At 48.5% G+C, this 20,112-nt stretch overlaps 1 protein-coding gene across 4 annotated transcripts in view; it reads right to left on the bottom strand.

Moving 5' to 3' along the window:
- The window catches only part of ARRB1 (arrestin beta 1), a 143,281-nt gene that overhangs the window by 50,559 nt on the left and 72,610 nt on the right, over window positions 1–20,112 (bottom strand). For 2 of the 4 annotated variants that reach the window (XR_014510194.1, XM_083436625.1), the window contains exon 2: window positions 6,611–6,641. Coding sequence is in view for 3 of the 4 variants with exons in the window: in XM_083436625.1 (XP_083292751.1) it covers window positions 6,611–6,641 (31 nt within the window). In the remaining variant the exon portion in view is untranslated. Of the gene's footprint in view, window positions 1–6,610; window positions 6,642–18,629; window positions 18,894–20,112 lie in introns of those variants that run through there. The other 2 variants (XM_083436623.1, XM_083436624.1) reach the window with 2 other exon arrangements.

Genomic DNA, 20,112 nt, shown 5'->3' with positions numbered 1-20,112 from the left:
CTTGCGAAGGTGGCTCAAAATCTCTTTGAAGGCTGAGCTCCAGCTGTGAATGATGCCCTGAGTTCCTTCCAATGTCTGGAGTCCTGTCCACAAGGAAGGTTGGAATCTAACAGAGGATGTTGCTGCGCTGCTCAGACATGTTTATTTGTAGGTCTTCTTTTTGTTCAGCGATCCCTCGTAACCGAGTAAGATTGTCTTCCATAAACAGGGGTTTAACAGTGATTCCGTAAGTGACGATGGAGGCCAATTCTGGATTCACACGTCCTTCCACAGTGCGGACATAGGTTTCCGGGCAGGAGTTGATCACGGTGTGGATTTGCCAAGCGTGCCTTCCTCTTAGCACGTTTCTCCCTTGCGTCCTGAGTTCGAGTGTCTCCAAAGCCCATGACACCTTTGGTAAAGGCTGTTCTCCAACTGGAGCGCTCGCAGGCCAGTTTTTTCCAGTTGCCGGTGTTTATACTACATTTTTAAAGATTTGCCTTGAGAGCGTCTTTGAACCTCTTTTGTTGACCACTGGTATTATGCTTTCCATTTATCTGAAGAAGTGTGCATGCATACGAAAGCTTATACCCAGAACAAACTTAGTTGGTCTCTAGGGTGCTACTGGACAATTAAAAATAAAATAAAAAATTATTCCATTTTTAAGTTCAGAATAGAGTACAGTGGTACCTCAGGTTAATAACTTAATTCATCCTGGAGATTTGCTCTTAACCTGAAACTGTTCTGAATCTGAGGTACCACTTTAGCTAATGGGGGCCTCCTGCTGCTGCTGCGCCACCGCAGCACAATTTCAAGAAGGACACTGACAAACTGGAGCGTGTCCAGAGGATGGCAACCAAAATGGTCAAAGGCCTGGAAACAATGCCTTATGAGGAACGGCTAAGGGAGCTGGGCATGTTTAGCCTGGAGAAGAGGAGGTTAAGGGGTGATATGATAGCCATGTTCAAATATATAAAAGGATGTCACATAGAGGAGGGAGAAAGGTTGTTTTCTGCTGCTCCAGAGAAGCGGACACGGAGCAATGGATCCAAACTACAAGAAAGAAGATTCCACCTAAACATTAGGAAGAACTTCCTGACAGTAAGAGCTGTTCGACAGTGGAGTTTGCTGCCAAGGAGTGTGGCGGAGTCTCCTTCTTTGGAGGTCTTTAAGCAGAGGCTTGACAACCATATGTCAGGAGTGCTCTGATGGTGTTTCCTGCTTGGCAGGGGGTTGCACTTGATGGCCCTTGTGGTTTCTTCCAACTCTATGATTCTATGATTCTATGATTCTGTTCTCATCCTGAAGCAAAGTTCTTAACCCGAGGTAATATTTCTGGGTTAGGGGAAGCGTATGTAACCCGAGGTACCACTGTAGTTGTTTTGGAAGACAATAATCAGGCATCTGCACAATATTTGCAGGACCAATGGCCTTTGCTGCCCACTTCAGTGTCCTCAACAGCATCCCCAAAGAATAAGCTGGGTTGCAAGAGCTGCCACTAAGTGAGAGTGCCCTTCAGGCAAACGGCTGGGCCTTTCCTCCAGCCCCCTCACCTATTTGCTGGGTAGGAGAAGCGAGAGGGTTGTGTTTGAGCTGAGCTGGAAGCTGGCTGGGAGATGGAGACACCCAGACCTGCTTGCTCTGGGCTGGATCCACAAAGGTGGCAAATGGAGAAGCGAGATCTGTTGGGGTATCGATGCTCTGAGCCACTCCATCTTATACTCGGGTTATATTTATGTGTGCAAATACAGTCACACCTGGGGTTAGAGATGCTTCAGGTTGCGTTTTTTCGGTTTACGGACGTGCCGAAACCCGGAAGTACCAGAACGGGTTACTTCTGGGTTTCAGCAGTCGCGCATGCGCAGAAGCGCTAAATCGCGCTTTGCACATGAGCGCCGAATCGCAACCCATGCGTGCACAGGCACGGCACTGCGGGTTGCGAACGTGCCTCCCGCACGGTTAACGTTCACAACCTGAGCGTCTACTGTATAACCAGATACAGTGGTACCTCGGTTTAAGAACAAACGATTCGGTTTATGAACTCTGCAAGTATCCAGGTTTGCGAACTTTACTTCGGTCTAAGAATGGAAGCCGAACGGTGGAAGGGCACTGGCAGTGGGAGGCCTCATTAGGGAAAGTGTGCCGCAGTTTAAGAACGGTTTCGGTTTAAGAACGAACTTCTGGAACGGATTAAGTTCGTAAACCGAGGTACCACTGCATTCTAAAGACACCGCAGTCTCATCTGACCTCCATTCCAAGGAAACTGAAGCCTTGGACTCCCTCTCAGACATTGCGGTGTCGTGCAACAGCTAGTTTAACGCAACTGAAGTGGGTCGAAGTGCTCTGCCACACGGCACAACAAATCTGCTTCAAAAAGCAAAACAGCTGGACGTTTTGAGGGTTGGAAAAGCGAGACGCCAACCAATGACTCATGGGGAGATGTGTAAACATGCCACAAGCAAATCAAGATGGAGGGCAGGAGTTGTATAAGCACCCCACAAACAAATCGCAACAAATGTCAACACCAGATGTAACACAACATCCTGGAAAGCTTTGTGCAGGCAAATGAGGATGAAAGCTCACTAAATAGGTCATCCGGAGAGCCCATCAAAAACTGCCTTTTCCTTGCCTGGAAAGGAGTTGGGGACCCAGGCATCCTGACACCTTCCCACTGCTGTTTTACCCCATTACCACCCCCTGAGGCTGGCTGCCCCAATTCCAGCCTGTCCCTCTTTGTTCCACGCAGACCTATTGTTTACCAAAGGAAAATATCCACAGAGCCAAAGCTCTCTGAAACAATGTCCTCCACCCACCACCACCTCACCCTTGTGAGACTCCAGACTGAACCCGGGACCCTCTGAACGCTGCTCTACCACTGAACCACGGTCCCGTCCAATACTCAGAATGCCTTTTGAGAAAGCTCTGGGTGCTTGCCTGTTTTATTCCTCTTGTTCTGAATTTGCAGAAACAGTGTTTCCTAGTTCGCAAAAGGTGTGGGGTTCAGCCCCGCTATCCACCCACCCACAGCAAGCAAGAGTCCTGCTTTGGAGAAACTCATGTCCCATGGAAAAAGGGGAGGGGGGGAAATAGTATTCAAAATGCAACAAAGCAATTTTGGAGTCAGCTCAGAGGCAGTCTATTAAACATTAAAAGCTTCCCTAAACAGGGCTGCCTTCAGATGTCTTCTAAAAGTCTGGTAGTTGTTTTCCTCTTTGACATCTGGTGGGAGGGCATTCCACAGGGAGGGTGCCACCACTGAGAAGGCCCTCTGCCTGTTTCCCTGTAACTTGGCTTCTTGCAGCAAGGGAACCGCCAGAAGGCCCTCGGCGCTAGACCTCAGTGTTTGGGCAGAACGATGGGGGTGGAGACGCTCCTTCAGGTATACTGGGCCGAGGCCGTTTAGGGCTTTCAAGGTCAGCACCAAAACTTTGAATTGTGCTCAGAAATGTACTGGGAGCCAGTGTAGGTCTTTCAGGACCGGTGTTATGTGGTCTCAGCGGCCGCCCCCAGTCACCAGTCTGGCTGCCACATTCTGGATTAGCTGCAGTTTCAGGGTCACCTTCCAAGGTAGCCCCACATAGAGCGAATTGCAGTAGTCCAAGCGGGAGATAACCAGAGCATGCACTACTCTGGCGAGACAGTCCGTGGGCAGGGAGGGTCTCAGCCTGAGTACCAGATGGAGCTGGTAGACAGCTGCCCTGGACACAAATTGACCTGTGCCTCCATGGACAGCTGAGAGTCCAAAATGACTCCTAGGCTGCGCACCTTGTCCTTCAGGGGCACAGTTACCCCATTCAGGACCAGGGAATCCTCCACACCTGCCCGCCTCCTGTGCCCCCAAAGCAGTACTTCTGTCTTGTCAGGATTCAACCTCAATCTGCTAGCCGCCATCCATCCTCCAACCGCCTCCAGACACTCACACACTTAAAAGCCATCTCTCCCAGCCTTGCACAGTCAGGATAATGGGCCTGGGGACTGTCTCCCCGCCTTCAGCCAATCCGATCCAGCATCCTCCTTCCCCTCTTATGAGAGCACTGAGTGATGTGTATCAGGGTCAGGCTGAGGCAGCACAGGTGAGCTCGCCTAGCAACAAGATGCTGGTATGCAAGGAGGCTTTTGTTGCCTTGGATGAAAAGCACTTAGCCTGCTGGCAAGGTGAAGGACGGCCCAAATGGTGGATGCTGGCATTCTGAACAAGCTTGCCAGTATACTCACTATTATGATTATCATTATAATTACCGTATTTTTCGCTCCATAGGACGCACTTTTTCCCCTCCAAAAATGAAGGGGAAATGTGTGTGCGTCCTATGGAGCGAATGCAGGCTTTCACTGAAGCCTGGAGAGTGAGAGGGGTCGGTGCGCATCGACCCCTCTCGCTCTCCAGGCTTCAGGAGAGCCCCAGCACCAGCCCCACAAGGTCGGGGGACAGCAGGGAGGCGGAACGCCGCCATCCCGCTGTTCCCGGACCTGGTCTGAAGGCAGGCGGTGGGGAGAAGAGCGCTTCTCCCTGCTGCCTGCCCCGCAAGCTCCGGGGACAGCGGGGAGGCGCAGCGCATCTTCCCGCTGTTCCCGGACCTGGTCTGAAGGCAGGCGGCGGGGAGAAGAGCGCTTCTCCCTGCTGCCTGCCCCGCAAGCTCCGGGGACAGCGGGGAGGCGCAGCACATCTTCCCGCTGTTCCCGGACCTGGTCTGAAGGCAGGCGGTGGGGAGAAGAGCGCTTCTCCCTGCTGCCTGCCCCGCAAGCTCCGGGGACAGCGGGGAGGCGCAGCGCGTCTTCCCGCTGTTCCCGGAGCTGGTCTGAAGGCAGGCGGTGGGGAGAAGCGCGCTTCTCCCCGCTGCCTGCCTCACACGAAGCCGCGCGGCTCTCCCATGGCTAGCGGAGACCTTGCCGGCATCCAGAAGCTTGGGGCGCGCTGAGGTCTGCACGCCCCAAGCTTCGGGATTGGTGCAGCGCACCTGGGGGGGAAATAAAAATTTTTTCCTTTATTTCCCCCCAAAAAAACTAGGTGCGTCCTAAGGTCCGGTGCGCCCTATGGTGCGAAAAATACGGTATTTATTAAAGCCATTCGTTGCTTTTTTTCTTGCCACAGCGATGCAAAGAGTCTTAGAATCACAGAACTGTAGAGCTGCAAGGGGACCCACGAGGGTCATCCAGACCAACCCCCTGCAATGCAGAGATTGCAGCTAAAGCACCCTTGACAGGTGGCCGCCCGACCTCTGCTTTAAAATCCCCCAAGGAAAGAGAGCCCACAACCTCCCGAGGGAGTCGAAGCTCTTGCACCCAGGGAGTTATTCCTAACGTTTAGTCGGGGGTCTCCTTTTTTGACATTCATTTATTTATTAAATTTATGGACCGTCACAAGATCTCAGGGTGGTTCGCAGAATAACCAAAGCTGCACATTACTCTTATTTATTGAGTCCAGACAGGGTCTCAAGGAATCTTACAGTCAAAAACAAACAACTAGAAATATATATTTATGTGAAGGGGCAAAAGCAAGTATCCACCACAGCTTGGCTTGTATTGTATTGTATTGTATTGTATTGTATTCTGTTCTGTTCTGGTTTTCCCAGTAATGATGTATGGAAGTGAGAGCTGGACAGTAAAGAAGGCTGATCGCCGAAGAATGGATGTTTTTGAATTCTGGTGCTGGAGGAGACTCCTGAGAGTCCCATGGACTGCAAGAAGATCAAACCAATCCATTCTGAAGGAAATCAGCCCTGAGTGCTCACTGGAAGGACAGATCCTGAAGCTGAGGCTCCAAGACTTTGGCCACCTCATGAGAAGAGAAGACTCCCTGGAAAAGACCCTGATGTTGGGAAAGATGGAGGGCACAAGGAGAAGGGGACGACGGAGGATGAGATGGTTGGACAGTGTTCTTGAAGCTATCAGCATGAGGTTGACCAAACTGCGGGAGGCAGTGGAAGACAGGAGTGCCTGGCATGCTCTGGTCCATGGGGTCATGAAGAGTCGGACACAACTAAACAACAACATAATGAATGAGGAAGCTTTCCAAACCAGTTCCTTTGTCCAGGTAGTTAAGTACCACAAATTAGCATCTCCAAAGAAGTTGCTCTGTTGCCATAGAAACAAATGGGTGGGTCCTTTTTCCACCCACTTCACCAGGTGCCTGGCATGCTCTGGTCCATGGGATCAGGAAGAGTCGGACATGACTAAACGACTAAACAAATACACAAGGCAGCTTGCAAGAAGGAGCAAAATATTATTCCTGCATTGCGGGGGGTTGAACCAGACGGGCAACTCCATGATTCTGTGATTCTATGAAATATACAACAAAGATTGCCCACCCCATAAGAATCCGATCCAATGCAAATAAGTCATAATAAAACTTGTATCAAATAACAAAATATTCAACAATCCATCTAGAATATGCAAAGCTTGTGTAGCCATGCCTTACACCCGCTGTGCCTTGCCTTGATGACGGGCCACACTTAAAGCCTTTAGCAGAAGGCTTTCTTCCGAGTCTGAGTCCTGCATCCAGAGGGAGGGAGGATGCAAGTTCCCCATTCCCAGAAATAAATAATGAGAACAAAATCCCTCCCCCTCCGTCTTCTTCTCTCCCACTTCCCCAAACGAAAGAAACCCAAAGAACTGGCGAAGAAGTTCAGCTTACCTTCCCATTGGGACTGGCTTTCTTGAACACCCTGAAAAACAAGAGGGGAAGGAGAAGTTGAGTGAGGGGGAACGAGAGAGACCTTCAGCACACAGGAACTAATGTGCAAAGCATAGAATTGTAGAGTAGGAAGGGACCCCGAGGGTCATCTAGTCCAACCCCCTACAATGTAGGAATCTCAACTAAAGCAGCCATGGCAGGTGGCCGTCCAACCTCTGCTTAAAAACCTCCAAGGAAGGAGAGTCCACCCCTTTCCACTGTCAAACAGCTCTCACCATTCTTCTTGTTTAATTGGAACCTCTCTTCCTGTAACTTGAAGCCACGGGTTCGAGTCCTACCCTCCATAGCAGGAGAAAACAAACTTGTTCCCTCTTCTATGCGACAACTTTTGAGATATTAGAAGATGGCTATCATATCTCCTCTCAGTCTATTCTTTCTCAGGCTGGGTATGTCAAACATACCCAGCTCCTTCAACTGTTCCTCATAAGGTTTGGATCCCAGTCCCCTGATAATCTTAGTTGCGCTCCTCTGCACACCTTCCAGCTTATCAACATCCTTCCTAAATTGTGGTGCCCCGAATTGGACACAGTATTCCAGGTGTGATCTGACCAAGGCAGAATAGAATTGCTCCATGACTTCCCTTGACCCGGGCACACTATACATGCAGCCCATAATAGCATTAGCCTTTTTTGCTGCTGCACCACACAGTTGACTCATGTTAAGCTTGTGCACCACCAAGAACTCTATATTCTGTTCACAAATCCCAACAATGCACAGAGAATTCCCTGACTGAACTTTTACCCCATCACTTTCTTGTTTGCCCAGTTGATGGGGACTTAAGAACAGCTTTCTTCAAAGATTTAAAACTCATCTGACACATATCCTGGATTATTAGATGTTTAGGAAGTTGAGGTAGTTCTCACCTGTTTTAGTATTTCAACTTTTCTAAGTTTTAAAGTATGGCTGTAAATTTTTCCTGGTGTTATTGTTGAAACTTCATGTGAACTGCTTATATATATATATATATATATATATATAGCCATATAGATTTTCTGAAATAAATAACTGATCAACTTTCTATTAGGTCCCCTTAACATTTCTGAGCAGGCAGCCCATTTTGCCATTACAGTGGCAATTCTGAGAAAGGTTTGCATGGATGATAAGTGGAGCTCATTTTTATTGGACAGAACACCTGGTTTGAATAATTACCTCGTACCTACGGGACCGCCTCTCCTGGTTGTCCTGTGGAAGACCTTACGGTCCACAAATGACAACACTTTGGAGGTCCCAAGCCGCAAGGTGGTTAGACTGGTCTCAACTAGGGCCAGGGCCTTTTCAGCACTGGCCCCGACTTGGTGGAACACTCCGTCACAAGAGACTAGGGCCCTGCGGGACTTGACATCTTTCCGCAGGGCCTGCAAGACGGAGCTGTTCCGCCTGGCCTTTGGTTTGGACTCAGTCTGACCCTTATGTTTCCCTCCCCTTATGGTTTTGATTTATGGTCTACTACTAAAATGAGGCTGCATTTTAAACTGTATTTTAACCCGTATTTTAATTAACTGTTTTTTCTTTTTCTTTTACATTTTATTGTAATTTTATTGGGTTAGCCACCCTGAGCCTGGTTCTAGCCAGGGAGGGCAGGGTATAAATAAAAATGTATTACTAATATTATCATTATTATCTCAACTTTTGCAGTGTACAGTGGTACCTCGGGATGCGAACGGAACGTAAGACGCGACAGCGCATCTGCGCGTTTCGCCACTTCCGTGCATGCATGTGACATAATTTTGAACGTCTGCGCATGCGCGAGCGGCGAAACTCGGAAGTAACACGCTCCGTTACTTCTGGGTCGCCGCGAGCACAACCCAAAAATACTTATCCTGAGGGAGAAGAGTTAAGAGCCTCGGATAGAAGAGCACCAGGCTGATGGACTATATGAAACTGATAGAAAAGACTGACAAAATCTGAGACCAGGGAGAAGAGACGGTGGAAGAAGATTGGGAAAATTTTTAAAATTTTATTTAGAGTAATATAGCATAATTAAGGAATGTTGGGAAATGGTGGGATGAAATTATATGACTTTAGTAGACATATGATAAGGATTTAAGTATAGATAAATTTTAAGATTTTGATGGTAAGATAAGGTTAAAATAAATGAAGACAACTAAATGATAGAAAGCAGTGAAAGATGGAAAGGACTTGCTGATTTAATTATTAACTGGAATACAAAAATGGGAGGTGGGAGGAGGTCGAGGAAATAAGTCAATGAAAGACAAAGATATGGAAAATGGGTGTGTTTTTTAAATCTTTTTGTTTTTTCTTGTTGTGTAGATGTATTGTTTTCTTCTTTTATTTTTGATGTGTTGTTTCCTAATCTTTTTTATTGTCTTTTTCTTTTCTTTTGTAACTATAAAACCTTTAATAAATATTATTTTTTTAAAAAAACAAAACCAAAAATACTTATCCTGAAGCATATTTATCCCAAGGTATGACTGTATTTTATCTTGTTTTTATGTATCTTGCTTTGCAGCTGTTTCGGCTACACAAATAAAGAAAAATGAATAATAGGAGGAGTCAGGCGCACAGAATCCCCTGGACTGCCACAGCCTCTTCATTCAGCTCAATGGAGGGACCCAATCCACCCCTCACTTTGCGAGAAGTCCATCAGGGCTGCGGCACACACACCGTCCCTCAGAGACGGCACAAATGAGAGGCACAAATACAAGATGGGTGACACCTGGCTTGAGAGCAGTACATGTGAAAAGGATCTAGGAGTCTTGGTTGACCACAAACTTGACATGAGCCAACAGTGTGACGCGGCAGCTAAAAAAGCCAATGCAATTCTGGGCTGCATCAATAGGAGTATAGCATCTAGATCAAGGGAAGTAATAGTGCCACTGTATTCTGCTCTGGTCAGACCTCACCTGGAGTACTGTGTCCAGTTCTGGGCACCACAGTTCAAGAAGGACACTGACAAACTGGAACGTGTCCAGAGGAGGGCAACCAAAATGGTGAAAGGCCTGGAAACGATGCCTTATGAGGAACGGCTAAGGGAGCTGGGCATGTTTAGCCTGGAGAAGAGGAGGTTAAGGGGTGATATGATAGCCATGTTCAAATATATGAAGGGATGTCACATAGAGGAGGGAGAAAGGTTGTTTTCTGCTGCTCCAGAGAAGCGGACACGGAGCAATGGATCCAAACTACAAGAAAGAAGATTCCACCTAAACATTAGGAAGAACTTCCTGACAGTAAGAGCTGTTTGACAGTGGAATTTGCTGCCAAGGAGTGTGGTGGAGTCTCCTTCTTTGGAGGTCTTTAAGCAGAGGCTTGACAACCATATGTCAGGAGTGCTCTGATGGTGTTTCCTGCTTGGCAGGGGGTTGGACTCGATGGCCCTTGGGGTCTCTTCCAACTCTATGATTCTATGATTCTATGACCCCGGAGAGCTACAACTGGAGCAACTGATTTCTTAAGTTGCACATTTTTAAAAACAACAACACCAGAGCCCAGTTAGACTCCAATACAGACACAGACACTGTGTGATTTCCGCATTGCAGGGGGTTGGACTAGATGGCCGCTGGGATTCCCTCCCAACTCTTCGATTCTTCGATTCTACGACATCCCTGACTGCAGTAATGAGAGTGGTGATGAGAGAGTCAAACTGAGATTTCCACCGTTTAGCGACAAGCTTTGCCGAGCAGGCAAATGAACAAGCTGGTGGCAATCTAGTTTGATCTCGTTATTGCTGCGCGGTAAATGACAGCCGGGGATATCCCTCTGGGGTTTTCCAGTCCTTCGCTGCCATCAGAAAATCTAAACCTCCTGCGCAAGCCAGACGCCGCCGCTGCCACCAACCCCAACCTGGCGATTCAGGACTGATAAAAGGAAGAAGTGCCCTTCTTCGTGCAGCGCACGGTCAAATAATAATAATAATAATAATTTATTATTTATACCCCGCCCATCTGGCTGGGTTTCCCCAGCCACACTGGGCGGCTACCAATCGAGTGTTAAAAGCAATACAGCATTAAATATTAAAAACTTCCCTAAACAGGGCTGCCTTCAGGATTTAAAGGATTGAACTTGTAAGACAGAGCTATTCTGCCTGGCCTTTAATTTGAACTTAGCCTGATCTTTTATTCCTCTTCCTTGCCTTTTTATGAAGATTACCCGCTCTGGGATCCCACAGCTAATTCTCCCCTGGTCTCCTCGCTGTCCCAAATAGGACTAACTTAGCCAGCTAGCCCTGGTGATCATCGAATGTTTATTGGATGGATTTCCCCCCTAAATTGATTTTTGAATTCTGAATTTATTGTTATCCATGTTTTATACTGTATTTTATGCTTTTTTTTGTTGCAGCAATTAAGTGTTTTAAATTTGTTGTTAGCCGCCCTGAGCCCGGTTTTCTGAACCAGGAAGGGAAGGGGTATAAATAAAAAAATATTTATTTATTTATTTATTTATTTATTTATTTATTTATTTATTTAACAAACTATGGAACTCCCTGCCACAGGACAGGGGGTAGCGACATCCAGCAACATGGATGTTTTTGACAGAGGAGGAGGAGACAAATCCATGGAGGAGGAGAGGGCTTTCAGTGGCTACTAGCCAGGATGGCCATGCTCCATCTCACGGTAATAGGGAAAGACTTCTAAATACCAGTTGCTGGGTGAGGATGACGGACTAGATTGGCCATGGGCCTGATCTGGCAGACTCTTCTTACGTTCCTCTTGGAACTGCATTTCCTTTTGGCCCAGGCCTGACTCTGGAACAGGGTTCGAAATTAGCCAGGCGCCAGGCACATTTTGCAACAGGCTTTCAACCACTTGCGACCAAGTGAAGATGCCCAGGCTTGCGCCTTATATCTCCACCTGCGGATCCTTGGAGCCGCTGGGAGAGATCCTCAGGGGGTTTGGGCTGGGTGTTCATCAGTATGCGGATGATACCCAGCTCTACCTCTCTTTCAAATCGGAACCAGTGAAGGCGGTGAAGGTCCTGTGTGAGTGCCTGGAGGTGGTTGGAGGATGGATGGCAGCTAACAGATTGAGGTTGGATCCTGGCAAGACAGAAGTACTGTTTTTGGGGGGACAGGAGGTGGGCAGGTGTGGAGGACTCCCTGGTTCTGAATGGGGTAACTGTGCCCCTGAAGGACCAGGTGCGCAGCCTAGGAGTCATTTTGGACTCACAGCTGTCCATGGAGGCGCAGATCAATTCTGTGTCCAGGACAGCGGTCTACCAGCTCCATCTGGTATGCAGGATGAGACCCTCCTTGCGGACTGTCTGGCCAGAGTGGTGCATGCTCTGGTTATCTCCCGCTTGGACTACTGCAATGCGCTCTATGTGGGGCTACCTTTGAAGGTGACCTGGAAACTACAACTAATCCAGAATGCGGCAGCTAGACTGGTGACTGGGAGCGGCCACCGAGACCACATAACACCGGTCTTGAAAGACCTACATTGGCTCCTAGTACGTTTCTGAGCCCAATTCAGAGTGTTGGTGCCGACCTTGAAAACCCTAAAGAGCCTCGGTCCTGTATACCTGAAGGAGCGTCTCCACCCCAATTGTTCTACTCAGACACTGAGGTGCAGCGCCGAGGGCCTTCTGGCGGTTCCCTCATTGCGAGAAGTGAGATTACAGGGAACCAGGCAGAGGGCCTTCTCGGTGGTGGCGCCCGCCCTGTGGAATGCCCTCCCTTCAGATGTGAAGGAAATAAGCAGCTATCTTATCTTTAGAAGACATCTGAAGGCAGCCCTGTTCAGGGAAGTTTTTATTATTTAATGCTGTACTGTTTTTAACACTCAGAGTGGCTGAGGAAACTCAGCCAGATGGGTGGGGTATAAATAAATAAATTATTATTGTTATTGTTTTATTGTTATTGTTATTATTATTGTTATTATAGATCTTGTTTTCACATATTAGGATCCCATCTTGTAGAATTCTATCCGTTCTATTTTATCTGCACACTGGGAATGAATTTCAGGAAGCAAATTGCTTTTTCTGCGCATCCTGAGCAGCGGCAGTGGACAAAGTTGTAGTTAACAGTTGTAGCTTTTCTTGACTCAGCCCCCCCCCCCCCCCGTGCTGCTCTGCTCACCGTTGTGAAGAGTATTCTTGCTTTATGAATGGTCATGAAGAAAAAGAGGTGGGAATAGGCCAATATATATGTTGGCTGTCCCTGGATCAAGAGACTTTTCTTTTTTAGTTTTTCAAAGCTCTTAACTGGTCCTCTGAACTAGCCAGATGTTTAACTGAGGATCTATCACAGTCAATCCATCATTTGAAAAAATAAGACTTGCCCATAATGGTAACTACCGTATTTTTCGCTCTAGACCATAAGACACACCTAGTTTTTGGAGGAGGAAAACAAGAAAAAAAATATTCTGAATCTCAGAAGCCAGAACAGCAAGAGGGATCGCTGCGCAGTGAAAGCAACAATCCCTCTTGCTGTTCTGGCTTCTGTCATAGCTGCGCAGCCTGCATTCGCTCCATAAGACGCACACACATTTCCCCTTACTTTTTAGGAGGGAAAAAGTGAGTCTTATAGAGCAAAAAATACGGTAGGTATGCCGTTTTGCTGACCTTGGTTTAAGAAGCCATTTGCCACCTGGCTTATATGGCTGAGTTTCCAACACTGCCCTGGAAGTTCTGAAGTACAATTCCCATCAGTTCTAGGGCACTGTGCCCTCTGCTCCCTAGGGCGGCAGCCCCTGCCAACCGGATGCCCACCAGAGGTTTTGTAGTCCAAAACATCTGGATGGTGCCAGGATGGAAACGGAAGTGAAGACACAGCAGGAGACTGACCACACCAGAAAATACTGACCCCCCCAACCCACCATTATTCATTGATCATTTTAATCTGCAGCTTGCCTTATCCCAAAGATGCACGCGAGCATTTTGTATTTTTATTGCTATTTATTTATTTAGCACATGCACAAACAACATTTCTGTCCGTGATTTGCAACTTAAAATAATGGCACAAACCACCTTGTTCTCTCCCTCTTGTTTAACCCCCCAGGTTCCCTTTCCTCTACCGTCCGGCTTGCACCCACACATTTAGAAAGAACCATTTCACATTTTAAAACACACACTTAAATGCAACCTTTGGGGAAACCGTTGGCAAGCTAATGCAAAAGCAGGACGGCAAGGGCTTTGGGTCAACGCCTCATCCCGAGGGATTGAGGGGGTGGAGAAGTTTGCAAAATTATGCATTGTGTGAAGAGAAGCGGATCGAGAAAAGTTCCCAACCCCCAAACCCCCACTGGAACGCAGGAGTATCTAAATGAAGCTGAATGTTGGAAGATTCGGGACAGAGAAAAGGAAGGAGTTCCTTTACGTAGTGCATAGCTAAACTACAGAACTCCCCGCCACTGGAGGCAGCAATGGCCACCCACCTAGATGGCTTCAAGAGGCAAATTTGTGAAGGAAGAGGCTACTAGCCGCTATGGCTATCTCTGCCTCCACAGCAGAAAAGGATTTAGGGCAGCGCGCAGGGCCAGATTTAGGTTTGATGAGGCCCTAAGCTCCTGAAGGTAATGGGGCCCTTTATATGTCCAGCTGTCCTTTGTCAACAACAAATGGTCGCTGTTTTTTATGCTGAATATATGCTATATGGTAATTCATGGACCTAATAGGTATCTAAAGCCATTTGCACACGTTGCCCTGCAACCAATCCAAGCAGAATGGAGGCACCCTATATATAGAAAGGAGCAAACCGGTGATATTTGAGAGAGCAGGCTAGCAGGCGGGGCCCATGACTTACAACAAAACACTGTTGCTGTATGTAGGTTTTATTTTATGTGTTTTTATCTTATATTTTGGAAATGTACATCCAGGTTTTTTTTCCCTTTACAATTTTTTGGGGCCCCCAAGAGAGCGGGGTCCTAAGCTATAGCTTGTTTAGCTTATATGTAAATCCAGCACTGAGCCGGAGGCAGTGTGCATGGACAATGTTCTGTACACAGACGCAGGTGGTGCTGTGGTCTAAACCACCGAGCCTCTTGGGCTTGCCGATCAGGTTGGCAGTTCAAATCCCTGCAATGGGGTGAGCTCCCATTGCTCTGTCCCAGCTCCTGCCAACCTAGCAGTTCGAAAGCACGTCAAAGTGCAAGTAGATAAATAGGGAAGGTAAACGCGTTTCCGTGTGCTCTGGTTTCCATCACGGTGTCCTCTTGCACCAGAAGCGGTTTAGTCCTGCTGGCCACATGACCCGGAAAGCTGTCTGCAGACAAACACTGGCTCCCTCGACCTGAAAGCGAGATGAGCGCTGAAACCCCATAGTCGCCTTTGACTGGACTTAACCGTCCAGGGGTCCTTTTACCTTACCCTGGTTGGTCCCAGTGAGAATGGGATGCCGGACTAGAAGGGGCCATTGGCCTGATCCAGGAGACTCTCCTTGTGTTCCTCTGTAATGCTGTACCTAAGCAAGGTGCTTGGGTGGGACACGGGTGGCGCTGTGGTCTAAACCACAGAGCCTAGGGCTTGCCGATCAGAAGGACGGTGGTTCGAATCCCGTGATGGGGTGAGCTCCCATTGTTCAGTCCCTGCTCCTGCCAACCTAGCAGTTCAAAAGCACGTCAAAGTGCAAGTAGATAAATAGGTACCGCTCCAGCGGGAAGGTAAACGGCGTTTCTGTGAACTGCTCTGGTTTCGCCAGAAGCGGCTTAGTCATGCTGGCCACATAACCCAGAAAAACTGCCTGCAGACAAACGCCGGCTCCCTCAGCCTATAGAGCAAGATGAGCGCCACAACCCCAGAGTCGTTCGCAACTGGACCTAATGGTCAGGGGTACCTTTACCTTTAAGCAAGGAGCTTACATAAGCAGAGAAGAGATGAAATTGCAAGCAACTCCTGGACCAAGAATGGCAGGTGCATTTCTAGAGAATGCTTTTATCGACTGATTTAAAACACTTCTGCCCTGGACAATAAGACGATTGGTGGCTCCTGGCCACAACGGCTACGCTCTCCTTTCACTTTCGGAGGCTGCAATGTTTTTGAATACCCATTGCTGGAAATGGCGGGAGGCGAGAGGGGTCTACGTTTGGATCCTGGGCTTCCCATATTATTGGGAATTTGGTTGTCCACTGTGAGAACAGGATGCTAGACTAGAAGGGACCACTGGGCCTGATTCAGCTGCAGGTCTCTGCTTACGACTGTATCCAGCCTTTCAATCAATCAATCAATCAAAATCCACCAAGGAGGCAAACACCTCCACGTGTCAAAAGTTCAAACCAATCCATTTGCAACGCACACAATTTGAAATGCACACAGAAACAAAAGGAGACCAACAGTAACATTATATGCCTTGGTACTCAAACAACTTGGAACCCAAACACTGCAAACCCAGAAGTAAGTGTTCCAGTTTGGGGACATTTTTCGGAAGCCAAACGTGCTCCGTTTTGAGTGTTATGCTTCCGATTTGAGAGCCACACTTCCGTTTTGAGTGTTACACTGAGGTCTGTCTTTTTTTGCTATTTATTTTGCGTTTTTGCGGCTCTTTTTTGTTCTGTTTTTGTGACTGTGTGAAACCCAGTTCAGCCACCGATGGATTGATTGTGTGACTACAATACAGTGGTACCTCGGGTTACATACTGTCAGAGCTGGCTCCGGGTCCCAGCTCACCAAGGACCAACGCTAGCCGGTAGTACAGTATCAAAGTCTTTATTGAAGAATAGTCTCCATTTACAAGTCTCAGCGTCCCAGCTCTACGTCTGAGCTTTAGACCGGCGAAGCTCTATCTGGATCTCCGCCCCCTGTGCACCAGCTTAAAACTCTAATCTTACTCCACCTCCTCCTTCTCTCTCTCTTCCTCTGGGTCTTACTACCCCCCGGGGTCTCTTCCCTCCTGGACTCTTCTGACGCAGAGCTGGACCCCTCTGACTCCTCCCCCTCTCTTCGGCGTGCTTTAGGACCTGGCTCCCTACCCGGGCTGCCCACCTTGCCGCCCTCCTGTACATTTGAACTTGGCGCGCGCGCGCGTTTAACTTTCCTGATGACCGTTTCCTCGCTCCCTGACGAGGGTGTGGCCACTCCTGCTTCACGCTCTCCCTCTGCCTGCGCGCTCCCTGATCCCGATGCCTTGGACTCCTCCCCCCTACTGCACTCTGGAGGGGAAGCTGGTCCGGATTTCCAGCTGTTACTCTCTGAGTCCCCTCTGGCCCCTTCTTCCCGAGGTGCCCCCCTTGCCCTGACCCTGGGGGCCCCTTTCTGTGAATCCTCCGAATCACTGGAGAGACTCAGAGACCTCGGACTACTGTCGCCGCTGACATTTCCTTCCGACTCCTCCCCCTCGCTCTCCGTTTCTTCCCTCTCCTGTGACTCTGCTCCTGAACCCCTGACACATACGCTTCAGGTTACATATGCTTCAGGTTACACACTCGGCTAACCCAGAAATAGTACCTTGGGTTAAGAACTTTGCTTCAGGATGAGAACAGAAATCGCGGGGCGGCAGCAGGAGTGGTGCTTCAGGTTAAGAACAGTTTCAGGTTAAGAATGAACCTCCGGAACGAATTAAGTACTTAACCCGAGGTACCACTGTACATTGTTGATTGCTTTCATTTTATGGATCAATGGTCTCGTTAGACAGTAAAATCCACGTTAAATTGCTGTTTTAGGGGTTGTTTTTAAAAGTTTGGAACAGATTAATCAGATTTGCATTACTTTCTATGGGAAAGCGCACCTTGGTTTTGAAATGCTTTGGTTTCGGAAAGGACTTCTGGAATGGATTAAGTTTGAGAATCAAGGTACCACTGTATATACAAGGTCAAACAAATGATAATTCACCACAATATAGCTCAGTTGGTAGAGCATGAGACTCTTAATCTCAGGGTTGTGGGTTTGAGTCCCCAATCGGGCAAAAGTTTCCTGCATTGCAACGGGTTGGATTAGCTTCACCTTTCGCCTTAGCCCCAGTAAAGTAGGCGGCAAGCAAGCCTCCCTGGGGAAAGCGCTCCTTAATTGGGGGGGCCACCACCAAGAAGGCCATGCTCCCCCAGTTGCTACCAATCTGAGCCTGAAGGTGGAGGTGCCCACGGTGGGTCTGCGATGGGGGTCTTAATGAACAGTCCTGCTCATGTGATATTTCTTAAGCATTACCTCACAGGTGTGCATTTCCTAGTGCCTGTGCAATCCCAGAGATGAACACGGGCAAATTGCATTTCTGCTCTAAGGCAGCCTTTCCCAACCCAGTGCCCTCCAGTTGCCAGACTGTAACTCACACACACACACACACACACACACACACACCCAGCCAGCACAGGTGCTGGAAGTTGAAGTCCGGCAAGATCTGGGTGGGGGCACCATGTTGGGAAAGGCTGCCCTAGGAAAAAACACACAGTTTGTTCTTTTCTTACGGAGGATGTGTTTTCAGTCCAATAAATTCTCCCTCCCCCCTTTCTCTCTCCATCTCCCCCTCTCTCTCTTTCTTTCTTTCTCTTGCACTCTAGCTCAGAAAACATGAGTGAAAATGCATTAATAAAAAGCAAAAAGACTTTCATGGCGGAAGGGTGTTGTTTTTGCAGCGCTCCCCTGCCGCATTCGAAGAGCTTGCTGGATAGCTCATCCACCCAAGTGAACAAGGATTTTACCAAAACAGAAACCTACTGCTTTTTTAAAAAAAAGGGAAAAGAAAACTCTTTTCTAAGTTTCCAAAAATGCACAGCACGAGAGAGGGTGAGGACCACCCTGAGCGCCAGCCAGCAGTGATGTCACGGGCACTGTCCAATAGCACCCTCACCCCCCAAAGCGGTAGTAGCCCAATGACATCGTTAGGTACTTAAGACTTTGGGTGCCTCTCAAGGTGATACTACAAAAAAAAACCCAACCCTCTTCATTCCCCGGGGGACAACTGCGGGAGACAAAAAGCAAACTGCAATTGATGCATCTCAGCGAGTAAGAAAAACAAATCAATGCTCTGGAAAAATGAATCTGCTCTACCGGAGCTGTGGCTCCCTTCTTGGGGAATGATTTTCCTTGACTGGGCTCTGGCTGCGGCATCCTCTGATCTCGTCCCCGCGCAATCCCTTACCGCTTCGTCAAGTCTTCTGTAACCGTCTTCCTGAAGACTCCATCCCTGCCTATGTAGCCAAGGGGGGGCTTGTTAGCCGAATCTCCCTGCGCCCCCTTCATCTGGGCTCTCCGGCTCACCAAGCGAGCAGCCGGCAGAAGTCACGACCGAGGGAGGGAGAGAGAGAAAGCTGTTCCTTGACTGGGTCTCAAGGGGGCCTCCCCAGATCCACGGAAAGCTCTCAGCTGGAACGCCAGGGCGAGGTATTCGGGAAGAAGGCCGGGATGCAAGCAAGCAAGCAAGCAAGCAAGCAAGCAAGCAGCCGCTTCCCAGCCCGCGGGCCTTCAAAGGTTTTTCTTGAGGCGGCGGTGCAAAGGAAATCCCGCTATTATTCGTCACAACCCAGCTGCTTCCAGAGAAACACGAAAACAAACCACCTGGCCGCAGCCCAAGAAGCAGCCGGATGTTTCAAAAGCAAGAGAGCATTCCACGTCTCTGCAGCTTCACAGGGAATCAGGGAGGGAATCTGCCTCCCTCCGAATCAGGTCACTGGTCCATCGAGATCCATATTGTCTACCCTGACTGGCAGCTGCTCTAGGTTTCCTCCCAGCGCTACCTGGGACCTCTTGCATCTGAAACAGAGGCTTTGCCACTGAACCACAGCCCTTTTCTCTGCCAGTTCTCTGCCTCAGATGAACCCCTCCACCTCCTCCCGGCCTGCCATCTTCTTAGCACCTTCTGTACTGGGCTCATAGAATCACAGAATCGTAGGAAGGGACCCCGAGGGTCATCTAGTCCAACCCCTTGCAATGCAGAAATCTCAGCCAAAGGATCCCTGACAGATGGCCATCCAAGCTTTGTCTAAACACTTCCAAGGAAGGAGAGTCCACAACCTCTGGAGGGAGACCGTTCCACCACTGAACAGCTCTGGCTGTCGGAAAGCTCTTCCTGATGTTTATTCAGAAACTCCTTTCTTGTAACTTGAAGCAGAGACATCACCTTGCCAACAAAGGTCCGTATAGTTAAAGCCATGGGTTTCCCAGTAGTGATGTATGGAAGTGAGAGCTGGACTGGACCATAAAGAAGGCTGATCGCCGAAGAATGGATGCTTTTGAATTATGGTCTGGAGGAGACTCTTGAGAGTCCCATGGACTGCAAGAAGATCAAACCTGTCCATTCTGAAGGAAATCAGCCCTGAGTGCTCACTGGAAGGACAGATCCTGAAGCTGAGGCTCCAAGACTTTGGCCACCTCATGAGAAGAGAAGACTCCCTGGAAAAGACCCTGATGTTGGGAAAGATGGAGGGCACAAGGAGAAGGGGACGACGGAGGATGAGATGGTGGGACAGTGTTCCCGAAGCTACCAGCATGAGTCTGACCAAACTGCGGGAGGCAGTGGAAGACAGGAGGGCCTGGCATGCTCTGGTCCATGGGATCACGAAGAGTCGGACATGACTAAATGACTAAACAACAACAAATTATTTGCAACAAAGCATCACGTCCCC

This window comes from Podarcis tiliguerta, assembly GCF_965153285.1.
Source record: "Podarcis tiliguerta genome assembly, chromosome: 4".
Classification (NCBI taxonomy): domain Eukaryota; kingdom Metazoa; phylum Chordata; class Lepidosauria; order Squamata; family Lacertidae; genus Podarcis; species Podarcis tiliguerta.
This window is presented reverse-complemented; position numbering and strand designations above follow the sequence as displayed.